At 42.7% G+C, this 16,356-nt stretch overlaps 1 protein-coding gene across 8 annotated transcripts in view; it reads right to left on the minus strand.

Annotated features, from left to right (window-relative positions):
- The window catches only part of Iqch (IQ motif containing H), a 182,362-nt gene that overhangs the window by 142,010 nt on the left and 23,996 nt on the right, over window positions 1–16,356 (minus strand). For 7 of the 8 annotated variants that reach the window (XR_013107660.1, XM_076925732.1, XM_076925733.1 and 4 more), the window contains one exon: window positions 8,685–8,801. Coding sequence is in view for 6 of the 8 variants with exons in the window: in XM_076925732.1 (XP_076781847.1) it covers window positions 8,685–8,801 (117 nt within the window). In the remaining 2 variants the exon portion in view is untranslated. Of the gene's footprint in view, window positions 1–2,253; window positions 2,401–8,684; window positions 8,802–16,356 lie in introns of those variants that run through there. The other variant, XM_076925740.1, reaches the window with a different exon arrangement.

Raw genomic sequence — 16,356 nt, forward strand, 5'->3', positions numbered from 1 at the left:
TATATACATATACATCATATACATATATACAAAAGGTCTCGTCACCATCAGTAAGAGCAGTGAATGTTTCATACATGAAGAACACAGCTTCAATCCTGGGCACAAAAAAAAAAAAAAATCGCACAATACAGCAACTTTGGCAGACTTTTGTTTTGATACATTCCTTGTCTCATGGTGGATATTTTTGTGAAAGAAAAGATGGATCATGAGAGCTCTTATGAAGGGCGACCACCTCTTCAGCAGTCTGGTAAATCCTATGACCCCCTTCTCAGAATAATGTTTTGTAAATGTATGAAATAAAATGCAGGGAAAGGCGAGCCAGGTTTGGTGGTGCACACCTGTAATCCTAGCAACTTGCAAGATGGAGGCAGGAGGATTAAGAGTTCCAGGCTAGCCTGGGCTACACTGGATCCTGCTTTAAAAACAAACTATTTAACATAAAATGAACAGAAGCAGATTATATTAAAATATAATTCTATCTGTTGTCCCTTTGTGTATTAACCTTATCATATATGTCTGCCCCCTCTGTGTGTGTGTGTGTGTGTGTGTGTGTGAGAGAGAGAGAGAGAGAGAGAGAGAGAGAGAGAGAGAGAGAGAGAGAGAGAGAGAGAGAAACAGACAGACAGACAGACAGACAGACTGACCTTGGCCCCTATGTCTACCTAGTTGTTGGTTCTTCAAAGTGGTGGTATGAGGTCAGAAACACTATCTCTTGGCATAGACTCGGATGTGAAAGTAGGCCACTTGAGGGAGTGGTCTAGTCCTGAGAGCGGGTACCTGCTCATGCGGGGAGAATTCGGAGCAGTGCAAAGGTTCCTTGTGGACCACCACCGGTCGTCCTCCTCTCGCTCACTCAAGCTTGAAATCCCTCAGTAGAGCCTCACTCCTTCTTTTTAATTAAATAGAAGATTTACTCTTGTGAAAAGGAGAATGCACAGGGGAGAGGTAAAACTCCATGCCAAAGGCTCACAGTTATTTCCAGCACTGGACCCGCTTTCCACTGCAGCTAGACAGAGGGCCGCTATACACACGGGTGTGACTCTCGTAAGAGTTTAGCACAACTGTCTGCTCAACTCCACACGTTTGTTTTAAAAAAGAATGGAAAATGGTGTGTGTGTGTGTGTGTGTGTGTGTGTATGTGTGTGTGGGTGTTTGTGTGTGTGTGCGTGTATATATATATATGTGTGTGTGTTTATTATATAAGATACTCATATCTCATTCAGATGTCATTTAATAAAATATATATACATGAGTATTAGAAGTTTTTTAGATGAAGGCAGATTATAAACCCAAGCACTGTAATAACTGTAGTCTGATAACCACTTGTTCCTACAATTTATTTATATGTTTTATTTTGCTTACACAAGATAAAAAAAAAAAATCCCAAAGTGAAAAGACAAATCACTTTAAATAGCTAGTAATCTGCGGTGCCGCTATAGTTTCAGGAGTCCCATTAGCTAAAATGAGCCAGACACTCTGGAGAATGTAGGGGATTTTGTTTTAAGATAGACTCCCTAACAACATCTAGTAACTTCTCCTGCTCCTTAAAAAACTAAGCTGTGTTGGTAGTGACTCGGTTACAGAGCCCTGAAGAGTGGATTTCATGATAACTGTGGTCCTGGTCCTCCTTCTTTACTGCACAATCTTAGACAAGGTGTGTCCTTCCTCAGTTTTCTCATCTGCAAAACGGTCATATAGAAGGTACAGGTACAAGGGTCAAATAGGTCAACTATGTGTAAGGTCCTTAGTACCGTATCGTATACACTAGACAGTCCTTATGAGCAAAAGGCTGAAGAGCCCAGAGCACTTGCATCAAGTGTCATTTTCCAATTGTCTCTGTTCCTTTTTAATTGCCTTAGAACCTTCTCTGTCACGTTTGCAAGAGCAATCTTATTTTGTTCTGGATATTACATATCCATTTTGAAATCGTGCTTTATTGTTGCCTGATATCTACCATAATCAACAAAGTAATGTTTCTACCCTAGACCACAAAATAAAGCAAGGGCTCATCTCAACTCCCAGAAGCAGCCTAACGTGAGCGGTGAGACCACGCCCATGACTACCAGCATGCCCTAAGTTGGTGGCTCCACCTGTTAAGTTGCCAACAATAAAGCACCATTTCAAAATGGATATATGATATCCAAAAAAAATTAGATTGTTCTTGAAAATGGTGTGAATATGTGACAGAGAAGGTACTAAGGTAACTGAAAGGGAAGAGGGGCCATTGGGAAATGACACTTGATGTCACTTGTTCTTCAGTCTCTTCGTCATAGAGCATGTGGCACAGCAGGCTTCAGGGGACTCCCCAGCTTCTAACTGTTGAGGTCCTCATGTTCTAGTGGTCCTGTCCATTGGTTTGTTTGTGTTTCCTAGGGGTCAGGCCTTGACATGAAAATTACCCTTTAAAATTAAAAAGAAAAAAAAAGATTTACTTATTTCACGCATATGAATGTCCTGTTTACATGTACACATGTACACCTCATGTGTGCACATGTATGTATGTATGTATACCTCATGTGTGGCTGTCGCCTACAAAGGTCAGATGAGGGCATCAGATCCACTGGAACTGAACTTATGCATGGTTCTAGGCCAGGATATAGGTACTGGGAACTGAAGCTGGGTCTTCTTAACTGCCAAGCCGTCTCTTCAGCACACAAAATTAGTTCCTTTAACCTTTGTGTTTATTCATGCATATGACTATCATATATGTCCAGACCAGTACAAAGTTGCAATCTATTTTATTTTTAAAAAACTTGTAAGAAGGTCAACTGTACACATACATGTGCTCATGCATGCACACACAGGTACTCATGTGTGCACACACACACACATTACTTTTCTGGTGGTCTAATGCTTTATCATTTGGTATCTAACTTAAACAAACATGTTGTTCTTTGCTGCACTTTAAAGTATTTGTCATAAAGTGAAGTGTGACTTAAACACTCACAACCTCTCTGAAATTCACTGTAATTCTCTGCTATAATTTGGATACCAGAGCAGCAAGCCCTGTGCTCTGGTTATGCTAGCAGGGAAGGGCGTTGGAGCTGCAGCTTTTCTGAAGGCACAGGTGTGAAGACGGGAGAAGGAAATAGATTGTTAATGCTAATTTGTTTTCTCAGAAAGGCAGGAGTCTTATTGGGCATTTATTACATGCTGATACTGTGCAGATATTTTCTGCAGTCCCCATAACAGCTGTACCTAGTAGGCAAACATCATTATCCTGACTTTGCAGAAGCAGCTAAGGGACTCAGGAGGTTAATTTGCTTACCTAGGGTTCAAGAATAGACCCAAGCCGTGTTCCACTTGACCCCAAGCCCTTTCCACCACACCACCTGCCACCCCATCTAGCTTGCCTCCCCATAAACAGAGATGTAAGGACGGCAGGCTTCGGTGACACCCATGGGGACAGCCAGGCAGTGGCAAGGCTGCACTGTGAATCTAGGAGCAAGATCATTTCACTTGGAAAAACTGTCAGGTGGCCTCTTAGGAGGAGACTTTGGGCAACCAGGCTACCCAGGACTCACTCTGGCATTCAACACCAGGCCACACAGTTGCAGAGCAGAGACTAGATGGACAAGAGAGTGAGCCAGTCCTCGCCTCAGCACCTGTTGTGTATAAAGCCTCAGTGGGTGCTGTAGACGATTTGAAAAACATATAGACAAGGTCCCCAACTCATATTTGTATAAGAAAGATGACAGGATTAGATGAAACATTAAATGGCATGGCTGGAAGGCCTCCACAATAGTCTGTGGCCCTCCCCCGGCCCAGACAAACTGTAAATTTAAATGACAGTGTGGAATAATGGTCCAGCAGAGCCGTGAATACTGCTAACAGTAAGAACTGATGTTTGCAGAACACTTCTTTGCAGCAAGATCTGCTGATTTATCCGTGTCTCAATGCCACCCTGCAGGATAGGCACACTCAGTACAGCGCCCCTTACACATGAGGAAACAGAGGTTGTCTCTGGGACATCTCCCATCTAGTGAGACCCACAGAGGGCAGTGAGATCCAGAATCACCACACTGAGTGCCGGGGGGTCCATCATAGGGTTGGCTGGGGGAATGAATGCAGGATCTTCCCCCACCGCTCCCCCAAGGCATCAAAGTATAGGATTTGAAAAAAATCACAGAGCTCATACAGCTTGGTGTTTTATAAACATTACTGACGAGGGCACAGCCTCTAACAGCTTCTCCATGGTCCCTGAACAGTGGATGTTTATGAAGGAGCTGAACACCAGCCAGTGTCACACGATGCTCCTTAGATCTTCCGTTGTTCCAAGAACAACCATAGTGTACACAGACAACACTCCACCACCACCGCCGCCGCCGCCGCCGCCGCCGCCGCCGCCGCCGCCGCCACCGCCACCGCCACCAATGCTGCCACTGCAGCCAACGCCGGCCGCCATATTGGTGGGATACACTTTACAGCTTGTAAATCAGGAGGCACACTCTCTGTACGGCCTCAAAAGAAGGCTGTCTGCAACCGCTAGAGGTGGGGACGCCATGCATACTATCGCAGCCCTTGGGTAATAACTGTGTGTCATAAGTAGGATGTAGCATTTCAGAATGTCTTTAAAGCTATTTCCTTTTGTTCAACTAATTTAATTTACCAAATGCTCCTGGGAAAAGGGAGGGGGATCAAGATGCTGACTCCACATTTCCTGGGGGGTAAAAAAAAAAAATCACCATTTTCTTTAAAAAAAAAAAAAAAAAACAAAAAACAAAAAAAAACAAAAACAAAAAAACTACTCTCAGAAAAATTACATCCGATTGTTGTCTTCTGGCTCCCCAAAACTCTACCTCTGTCAAAATCCTGCCCTGGCAGGTGTGGGGAAGAATAGATGCCGAACTTGAATAAATACCCACATCTGTTTTTGCAAAAAGGGAACAGAAGCAGCACAGAAGGAAGTAAGAGAGATAATTGCTGGCTTGAACTACGATACGTTTTACTTGTGGGCAGAGGGCCAGCGTACAGCAGGCAAAATATGCAGGCCCATCTTATTGGAATTCAGGGGCGGGCCTGCGTTCCTGTCCGGAGACAGCTGTAAACCAGCAGTCCATGGCATCACAATCAGGCGCAGAGTTTTGTCAAGGAATGCTGATATGGACAGAAGTAGCTTTGTCGGCTTCCCCGGCACCCCTGCCTGGTGCAGTGACAGTCAATCTCTGATTCCAGATGACAAGAACTGGATAAAAACTTCAAACAAATGGTGACCTTTCCAAAGATTAATTTGTTTACCAACAAAATGTTCCCTCTTTGTCATCTGCAGTGGGGGTGACCTTCACTTTGCCACATCTAGCCTGGAAGGATGCTGACGGTAGTCATCTGTTAACTCAGCTCCGTCTCAGCAATTATTCCCTTTTTTATTTTTAGTGACAAGAAGGGTTTATTAATTCATTCTGCTTCTTGTTATGGTTTATAAATGCAACAAGCTCGTTCTGAATTACTGCAGTGTAACATCAATTTGTTTAAATCTAATTCTGCTACCGTTGCCAAATTACGTTGTGACTGTAATTGTGGCCATATGCATGGGCTTAAAACACAATCGTGTTTTGAAATCACCCCACCCCCGATTTTGGTACTTCTTCTAATCATTTGACATTAACACAATTGCATCACTTTCCATTACTTTATCATCTCAGAAATGATTGTGCTTTCAGTGGGAGCAATTGCTCTGCACACCCCGAGTGAAACAGTAAAGAATGAGGCTCTGATTTGTGAGGTGCACTTGCTATCCAACCAAGTTAGTGAGAAGCACTGTATAACGTACAACTCATAAAGCCGAGAAGTCATCCTAGCATTAAATCCAACCTCATGAATAAATAAAAGGTTCTAAGTTTACATAGCATTATATATTTATTTATTTGGAAAGTGGGACCAAAGAACTGGTATAATTCTCCAGCAACTCATAGCTTGCCAAAAAGAAAAATGCTTTTATGATTCTTTTCTAGGTCATAACAGTTGTAACCAGAGTTATTTGTGCAGCAGTTCACAGCAATGTTTTGTTTGGCTATTTTGTTATGCATTCATAATCGTTCTTTTAAAATTCATGTTAACAGTTACATGTTTCAAGCCTTTTAAGAAACCCTTTTTATTTGAAAAAAATAAATCAAAGTCAAATTTTCTGCAGATCTTCAGTGCACTGCATGGTAAGGTCTGTGTGGAATGAGCAAGACGCTGCAAGCAGACAGGAAGCGCGCCAGTGCTTGCCTCCGGTCCCAGTGAGAGCCTGACACATACGTGGAACTGGGGTGTTCAGCCTTTATTTGGTGCATTTAAGATCCTAAAATCGGTAGTGGGTTTGCATTTAGCACTTTTTTTTTTTTTTTTAGAAATTGATTTTATGTTAAAAAAAAAAAAAAGGTCACAGAAAATAATGTTCTAAAGGCAAGCTCTGGGATATGATAGTGGTGTGGTGTGTGTTGTGTGTGTGTGTGTGTGTGTGTGTGTGTGTGTGCTCAATGCACCAGGATCTTCCATTACCTCCTATGGTGAAGAATGAGACACATCCTCATCAGATGAAAAAACCCACCAGCTTCCAGAACTAATAATGCAAACTGACTATGGACTCATATTTGCTTGTCAAAAGTGCCTGAATTATTTGCAGGCTGTTGACAAGCTGTTCCGTTTGCACTGATATGAAGGCCCAGCAGGCTGTGCCCTGAGTAGGAAGAGACACTGAGAAACAGAAGCTTTGCTGTTCCTTCTTTAGTTAACTGTGATCACTGTGATGCACATGTGGCGGCACTTTGGGTAGATGCTTTTAAAAACACTTTTTAAAATAAAAAAAGAGCTGAACTACAGCTGCCTTTTACCCCCAGATGTGCTACAAGGTTTTAAAAAACCAGATACCTGAGTACTTTCCCTCAGAGAGTTTTCTAAATAATGCCTCTGTTTCATATGTGTGTGTGTGTGTGTGTGTGTGTGTGTGTGTGTGTGTCCATCCAGTGGCATCTGATATCTAGACCAACATAAAACGATAGGCCCAACGATTTTGGTGAGAAGGCCAATAGTTTGATCAGATTTGACACAATGTATATGACAATTTTAACATGGCCTGCTGTCAATTTCTGTAAGGTCTTTTTTTTTTCATGAAGAAAATATTTAATATAATAAGTGAGCACATGTTATTAACATATCACGCCGAGCAATGACCTTTCTCATCCCCTCGTGGTTCCTAGGACGCGGGAATACCCACACTACTCATCCTACTTGTAAATTATTTAAAGTATAACAAACAGCTAAGACTCCTTCCTAAAGTTAGGGCTGTTTCAATTCCTTATTTAAGTCTGAATACTGGCATCATAAACTGAAGCATGACTCCCATGTCTCTCAGTCACAAAGTTTCTGTACCATGCGGAAGTCGCCCGGGGCTGCCAAGCTGCAGCGCTCTACCAGCTAAGCCAATATTCATTCTAGATCGAGGAGGAAAACCAACAACAGCAAAACAGAAATCTGCTGCTGTCTGTGCAGCCAGACAAATAATATTTTTACTTCAAGGGCTTTGAGGCTCCTGGGAAGCAGATAAAAACCTCTTCACATTAGTCACACTGACATTTTAAATAAAGTTCCAACAGGAATAAAATATCCAACTTTCTGGTTATTTCTTAGGCTAGAAAATATTTCTAGGATAGTGCTCTTAACCCAAACCTGTAAGAATAATAGAAAGTGCACACAGAGGCCAAGAGTGGCCAAATGCCACGGGTGACACAGGCAACTACAAAGTCTACAGAGGAAACTGGGACCATTTAATCTGTGGTAATTAAGCAAATTAAAAATGGTTTGGAAATTTTAATTCTAAAAGTAATCATGTTCTTACTTTTAATTTCATATATATATGTATATATATGTATATATATGTGTGTGTATATATGTATATATAATTTCATATATGTGTATATATGTATGTGTATATGTATATATATGTATATATGTGTATATATGTATATATACATATAACATATATATGTTAAGAACACTGAGAGAAGCCAAAGGTTATAAATATATTTTTAAAATACATAGATTTCACCTTAAAAATTTTTAGTATTAGAAATGCCCTCAGATTGTTTTCTAATTAAAACAAAGCACCACTTCTAGATGTTTCAGGAAAGCCACAGCCCAGGAAGAAGTCAGTGCTGGCCCTGGGGCATCTGAGCCAGGAGGCAGCAGCGAAGGCTGCACACTCTCGGGCAGCCTGTGCCTCTCTCTAGCTTTGCCTCCAGCAGGTGGCTGCAGTAGGAGGTGCGCCCACTGGCTTCAGCTCGGGACGACTGCTTGCCTGCTGCACTGTTGCATGGGTGCACCACTAGGAAGGCTGCTGTGCTGTGCTTTTCCTTTGCTTTTCCTCGTGGTGAGCCTACTGTGCAAAACATCCGAAATTCCTCTACTAATTCTTGTTGTCAACTCTCTTCCTCCCTGTTAAGTTTTGCTGCTAGATCATTTAAGGAATAGCAATCACAACCAAAAACTGGAATGCGCTACAATAGATCTTTTAAAATATGTCTACCTTTCCTTAATCATTACAAATTACAGACAGAATGATAGCCACTTCATTTCATTGAAAAAAAATCCCAAGGGCAAAAGAATCAGTCTTACTTATAATCTGTGTTCCGTCTCACGGCACTGGCCAGTGGCTTGTGACCTGTTTTAGAATGAACAGTCTGCGAGAGCAGCCCGTTACTCACTTGTGCTTTCCTCTGGTTGATATACGGCAAACTGATCCCATAGCTCGCGTTCACGGCGGCTCGGTGATGCCTGTTCTCGAGGTCCTGCATGATCTTCGTGCTCAACTGTATCTTTGGCTGAAACAAAGAACAATGGAATTTTTATGTAGAATGAACAGATTAACATTTTATATCCTCAGAGGAATATAAAATTCTTGGAAAATAAGGACTTTAATGTAATTCTCACAGAAAAAAAAATTGGATCTTTTATTGAGGATACCAATCAATCCCTTTTATTCACAGAAAAGGAAGATTTTCCTCTATGTGTGTGCACAAATACATAATTCATTTGCTCAAAAATAGTGCTCCATGTCAACCAGGACAAACAAAGGACAAGAATCTCTCACTTCAGTTTATTTCTGGCTTTCCAGGTCAAGGACTTAGTGAATAAAATCTATGCTCCAGACATACAGGTAGAGGGCTCTCTTGGTCTGTTAATGTGGCCACGTTCCTCTAGGGACACTTACAGGTAGCTCTTGGTTTGGACCTGATAAATCTATCACAACAAATGTGTCTATACTTCTGCGGAGGTTTGCCATCTGTGATTAGCACTTTCATTAGGAAAAATTAAGACCACCTTGTTCCAATGACTTGTTTTTCATTGTAAAAGATTCCTGTCAGAATGGCAGTGGATGAGGGCATTGGAAAGATGTCACACGATCTAGGTGACTGCTCTAGCCTGGACTGCTGGGTGGGACTCCATAAAGTTACCTCACCTCTCTGGAAGCCAGCAGATTTGCTTGTCAAAGGCAAAAGCTGGGCGCTACACTCTCATGGGGGTGCTGCCCTGAACCACAGCAGTCTATGACTTCAGGTTAAGACGAGAGTTAGCACTGAGGATTATGGCATTAAGAATCTCTGATGTGTATACATACATACATACATACATACATACATACATACATACATATGACTTTTGTGCCACAGTGTAATTTACAAACCTGTGGTTTTCTTTGCAAACCTAAGCAAGCTCACTACTATCTAGTTTCAGAAAATTTTATTTCCCCCAAATGAGGCCTCACACCTATTAGCAGTCGCTCCCCTGTCCTGCTCCCCCCAGCCCCAGCAGCCACTAGGACACTAGAGTATGTCTCTACTGATAAGACTATTCTAGACATTTGTACAAATGGGAACACAGTACCTAAACTTTGTGAGCTTGAATTTTTAAAAAACTTAAGAGGTACTGGGAACAACCAGAAACTATGATTTGGGTTCAGTCAAATACTTTTGTTCCAAGGGTGATCTGAGGCAAGTGTTACAAGGGTTGCAGTAACCCAACAGACTGGTCCATCATCCACTTATTTCTTTGACCCTAAGTGTTCCCACCAGTCTGAGGTCAAAGTGAAGAGTCAGGCTACAGGAATAGCAAAGGGAAAGCTCTTGTCGAGATGAGCTAACACAGGATCCACACTCTCCTTCTGCTTTTAATGGCTCCAGAATAATCGAAGTTCCAAATAGCTGTCCCCAACTGCCCATGTGGAGGCACACGTCACAAGCAAGGCATGTCTTGTGACTTTCTCCTTTGAGTGCATAAGGTACCAGAGGTAACGTGGAGCCCAGTTAAGATGGTTTCCTTCTCTGTGCAGTAACCCACACTCACAGCACTTCCCTGGCAGGTTTGCAGAGAGCCGAGTGCCTCTTTTAAATTGAAATTAATACCTGAACATAATTTTTTCCTTCTTAATTAAGCTTTCGGGATAATTTCCGTCCTACCAAGGATCAGGAAATTGCTAATATGTATTATATTGACTGGATGTGGTTTCTGTAATTAGGATGCTTTAAGAATGTGGATCATGGATACGACTGATGGTAATGGCTTCATCCATCATGTCTCAGCTTTGTTGCAACTTTTAATTCTTGGATCACTGGCTCAGTGGACCAGACAGCTTTTCTTAGTTTTATTACATTCCATCAACTTTGTGTGGCTTCAGGACTGGACTGGGAAAGAGATGAGCAGGGTCTCTGAGAGCACCTGCATTAAGACACAGTTGTTCCCTGTCTCACTTTATGTCTCCAGGCACAGATATTCTGGAACAAAATCACCACATAAACAGAAATTGTAGGTTGGAATACAGACTCTTCTTGTAGGCCGCTAGAACAATTCTCTTAAAATTATTAATAGTCTCATCTTTGCCATGTTGGTACCAAAGCATGAGTTTATCAAAATGATAGTATGTAGCCTGCATGACTTGATTTCCCTTTTAAAATATTGGATTCTGGGCACGGTGACACATGCTCATGATCCTAGCACTTACAAGGTACAAGCAGAGAGATTAGAAATTCAAAGCCAGTCTTGGCTACATGAAAACCTGTCTCAAAAATAATAAAGTGACATAAAAGCAAATGCTGCCAGTGTGGTGGCTTAGTGGGTAAACACACTTCAGCCCAGCCTTACAGTCCGAGCACATGCAAGGACACACACATGCACATATTCACAGGCATATACCATATACACAGGCATATACCATATACATAGGCATATATACATGCATAGCACACACACAAATAAATAAATAAAAATGTAAAACATATCAGACTAGGGGTGTGGCTCAGTAATAGTCTATACTGGCCTAGCATGTGAGAGGTCCTGGGTTTGATGCCCAACAATAAATAAAATATTTAAAGTAGCTTCACTGGGAAGTCATGATTAAACAGATTCAGTGCTTAAATCTGTCTTACTGTTTTACAATGGGTGTGTTCAAAACCCTTCCTACGGGCTTACACTATACTATAAGATCCAATAATAAGGGATTATTTTTTAAGAAAAACAATTATAGATTAAAACCCAAAAGCAAATTAATCATTCCATTAAGCAGAAAACCACTCTCTGGAAGATAATCCTTCACCGGCGGTAAGAGAAATATCAGAAATAACTTCAGAAATTTTTCAATTGGTCAAGAAAAGGCAGCAATTTGTTTAAGCTATTTTGACTCGCTAAACAATCTAAAATTTGCATTTTCTCCTTTTGATAGTAATTACAAGCAGATATATCAAATGTGACTCTCATTTAGACTTTGGTTTGTAAGAACAAAACTTATTATCAGAGCCAATTACTGTTTTACCTACATGGCTGCACAGAAGCGGGGAGCTCAATTTTCATCTCATCAGTGATTTTGTGGTATTTATTTTATTACTCTGCCCACAACGCTATATAAGAAGGAAATAGCTTATGCTATTAAAACTAGGGCTGGAATACAAGAGGCTAAGGTTGCTTCTGGAAGAACTTCTGAATTAAAAACACTAGGCAGCATGTAATGCCAGCTCCCCAGACATGGGCAGCCCATAAAACAACGCGCGTCTGTCTGAGCAGTAGCTCCCACACAGAGTAATCAAAATTGAAATGCTTCACAAACAAAGTTGAGGGAAGCTATTTGCCAAGTTACAGTATTATCAGCAGAGCACTGTTCTCAACAGTGCCTGCCCCGAGTAATGCCTTCTAAAGTGGATATTGCTTAATGCCATATTCCCACTGGTAAAAAGACGTCTTCCATGTAAATCTTGAGGCCAGAGAAAGGACAAATAGGAAAATGATTCAGTCACTTTCCACTCATTCTCAAACCATGGCTTTATATATTGAAAAGAGCAACAGACAGCGAGTCCCAGTTTGAGGCACATGAGTTAAATTTCTCATCTGTAACGTGGGCAATAGTATCAGACTCACGGGGTCATTTGTAAGATTCAAATGACTAATATTGTATGTTGAGTGTCTCATAAATTATAAAGTGCTGCTCCAGGGGAAAGGGGGAAAGGAGAGCTTGCTGGCTAAAGGCTGGGGAGGGGAACTGCAGTGGACTGAAACACTTCAAATATCTTTTTAAAAACATGAGTTCTTCATAATCATCCTCCAAAATACCTAATGAAAACTTCAGCAAATTAACTTGGAATTTGGGGAAATAAAAAGGAGTTAAGCATTTCGCCTACTTTCCTTTGCAAGTCTATTCGGTACTCACCAAAAATGTCTAAGGAAAAGCTCCTTAGAGTCACTAAGAAGAGCCAAAAGAATAGCAGAGTTCTAGAGCCACTGCAGTCCCTGCTGTGACGGGACACTCAGGTACCGTCGGTGGCCGCTTAGATCAACGCTGCACAACGTTGTCGTTTTCTAAAGGGCAGACCAAGCTGACTGGAGCTGGACTACTGATCAACCATATATCATTAAAAGAGAGTAAAGAAATGACAAAACCAGGTGTGGCAACTCAGGCCTGTGATCCTAGCCCTCAGGAGGTGGAGGTAAGAGGATAGGAAGTTCAAGGTCATCGGCTACTGAATAGTGAGTCTGAGGCTAGCCTGAGCCGTGGGAGACGCTGTTGGGAGAGAAAGGGAATGAACTTTGCCCACAGATGATGGGGGTGGAGGGAAGAAGGTGAAGATGGGCAGAAGAAGAAGATGTGTATCGGGTAAAGTCAGGTGACAGTTATGTGCATTTCACTATATACTAGTATCTATTAAAAAACACAATTTCTTAGTAAGCTGTTAAAGTTAAGGTATAGTTAAAGCATTTAAATTATTTTATTAGCATTTCATTCTAACATCCGATTCCCAATGGCTTCCCTCCTTTCCTCCCTGTGAGGGGGAGAAGGCACAACAAACAGACCTCCTCCATAGGCTCAGCAGTCCCACCTCTGAGCTGCTTTTACTTATAGCCAGACTCCAGTCTCAAACTTACAAAGCTGTAAGACTGCTTAGCCAATGTCTGTCCTGTTTTCTAAGAACTGAAGAATGAGGGCAAACACCTATTTTAGCTCATTTGTGCCAGAACAAGTAAGTAGGTAGGTGCTGTCACATCCAACTAACTGGTGCTTAAAACAAAAAGAGGAAGCACACGGCAGCTGCCTACCTTCCACTGAAGGTAACTAGGCAAGCAACCGCCAAGCAGAAAGCCCTGCCACTGGGAAGATGAATTTGACTTGCCTCTGACCCCAGGTCTCTTGCCATCACTGGGATAGAAAATAATGGGAGGCTTCCTTGGGTTTGTCAGTCCCGGATAATCCTTCTTAGGAGATGGCAGTACACAAGACCTGATTGAAGAAACTAAATCAGTTGTGCAAAGATCTGGAATTCCCTGAGAAGGGTAAAACTAGTCAGAAACTAGTCAGAGGAGGCTGGTCTTCACAGTGGAGGAACACGGCTCCCACTGTGGCTAGGAGGAGGAAGAGAAGGCCATCTGCTCCCTTCCCTTTCAGTGATAGTGACAGTAAGGAAAAGATTGCTGCAAGCTGGAGAACGTGTGTGTGTGTGTGTGTGTGTGTGTGTGTGTGTGTGTGTATACGTGATTTTGGTGCTGGGTTTGGTGTCACTTGAAACCTGCAAAGTTGAAATCAGGGCAGTCCATATATATCACTGTGAGATGTGGCCCAGTAACAGGCTTCTGCTGGGTGCAGACCCAGAGCAGCTGGCGGGTAGATAGCCACACAGGGAGACACACCAGGATTCCGAGACCAAGATGGAAGTGCTTAGTCACTGGGTATGATGTTATGGGTGGGAGGGTCTTCTGGGTCCCTTGTCACATGCCACAGTTCTTTAGTTGCTCTTAGAAGCCATCAGGGACCTGGCTCCCCTCCTCTCCCGCTGCACTGTCCCCAGAGGCCGCCTCCATCCTTGTCACTGTGCAAAGTGACTGCTATGGCTTCAAGTGCCATGTTTGTTTCTATCTGGAAGCAAGGGGGAAGCCAGAATGGCAGAGAGATATGGCATCTGTGGATGCCCCTTTGTGACTCGGATGAGCTGATGGCACCACCGCTCAGTCCTTCTGAGGTGAAGTGGGTCCTTCCCTGCACTGTTACACTGCAGTGCAGGGAAGGCTGAGAAACGGATGATCTTAGCTGTGGCAGGATGCACACACCAGAAAGGAGTCCTGTCAGCAATGGGGATGGGATGTAGGCTGGGTAGAAAACAGCTTCTGCCCTGACCTTGGAGTCTAACTAGTAGAGGGGGAAGTCACACAAGGTCAGTGGCTTGAAGGTCCCAGTAAGAGTTGCTAGAAGCCTGGGATGCTCTGGGATGATATACTTCCTAGTTCTGACACAGCCAGGATGCCAAGTTCAGGGCTGGTTTTCCACACTGCTGTAAGGGCCTGCCCCACTGTGTGCCTGATGCCTGTCTCAGGACTGTGGGTTCCCACAACAGCCCACAGCGCATAGCAGCACTGAACCCAAAACAGCCGAGGCAGAGGCTAGCACACGGTGTGAGGAAAGGTAAGCCCTTAGCTTTGTGTTCATGTTCTTAAAATCTGTCACAGTGATAATTATTAGCTTACAGAGTGTGATGGCAAGGAGGACAGTTTGTGCATCTTTTTAATTTTTTAATTACATTTGTTTATTTATTTGGGGGTTACGGGGGGTGTGGTGAAGGTCAGAGGACACCTTTGAGGAAGTCAGTTCTAGAATGTGGGTTCAGGCGATCTGACTTAAGTCATCAGGCTTTTCTCTCTCTCTCTCTCTCTCTCTCTCTCTCTCTCTCTCTCACACACACACACACACACACACACACACGCATGCACACACACCACACATGCACACAACCTCCTGAGTAGCAACTGAATAACATTATGTACTGATTATGTTTATATAAAGAATTCAACCTTGGCTAGCTAATAGTGTAAGGCCTATAGAATCTTCAATGTTTTTCAGAGCCAACAGACCCAACTTCTGTCCAGTGTTTATGGTACACGGGCTGCTCCCAACTCCATGGCCTCCTGCTATTATTTTTCTTGATTGTTAGTAGCCAGAGAATAGCAGCCCTCCTGGCAAGCAGGCTAACACAGCATTTGGGATTGGAACGCTGCTTTTGAGATGTTACTTAACTACAGCAGCACACCCTGCAATAAAATCTAGGCAGCAAGCAGGCAAGACTAGACAGCCAAGAAGGACACTGCTGTCCAGAACCTGAGCTCAGTCTCCAGGATGTACACAGTCACCCCGACCTCCACACATGCACCCTGCACATGTGCTCCCAAACCCAACACAAAATAAGCAAGCGATTGGAAAGGTTATGTCTTGGTAGTAGTTTACACCTCAGGAAAAAATATATAAATAAAAATATGCACTTAAATTGAATCTTCTCATGGAGATGTCATTAGTGATATGAGCTTACAGGCCTATGGCTGAGGCCAGAAGACAACGCCAATCCAGTAGGATTCACTTCCCACCAGTTACAAGTTAGCTACACTGTAACTATAAACCTCTTCAAAGAATGTATAGTGTCTATGTACACCATCTGAGCTCGTGTAAAAGCATGTGTCTGGAAGTCTCCCAAGGTAGCTCACAATTCTAATGTGACTCACGAGTGCAGTTAGTGTTACTGCAACAGGAGAGTAAGGCTGGGAGAAACACCTCCCAGGCATGTGTGTTCAATTCTCAATCTGGATTTTGTCTTTATTCAGAAACCTTTCACAACTGTCAAATTTTCTGTGACCCCCCCCCCCATATTTAGGAACACAGACTACAGTTTAAGAAGCTGTATATTTATTTTCAAGCTATCTGAGTTTTACTCTGCTTTCCTAGTCTACCCTACCCCAACTAGAATGCTTCGTTAGACTCTGGGACGAGTGGCTCATGCCTCAAGTACTTCGAAGGCTGGTGGAGACTAATCACAAATACTAACATGAACCCCTGCGCCTGCTCAGTGCTCACTGCAT

This window comes from Arvicanthis niloticus, chromosome 26 (assembly GCF_011762505.2).
Source record: "Arvicanthis niloticus isolate mArvNil1 chromosome 26, mArvNil1.pat.X, whole genome shotgun sequence".
Classification (NCBI taxonomy): domain Eukaryota; kingdom Metazoa; phylum Chordata; class Mammalia; order Rodentia; family Muridae; genus Arvicanthis; species Arvicanthis niloticus.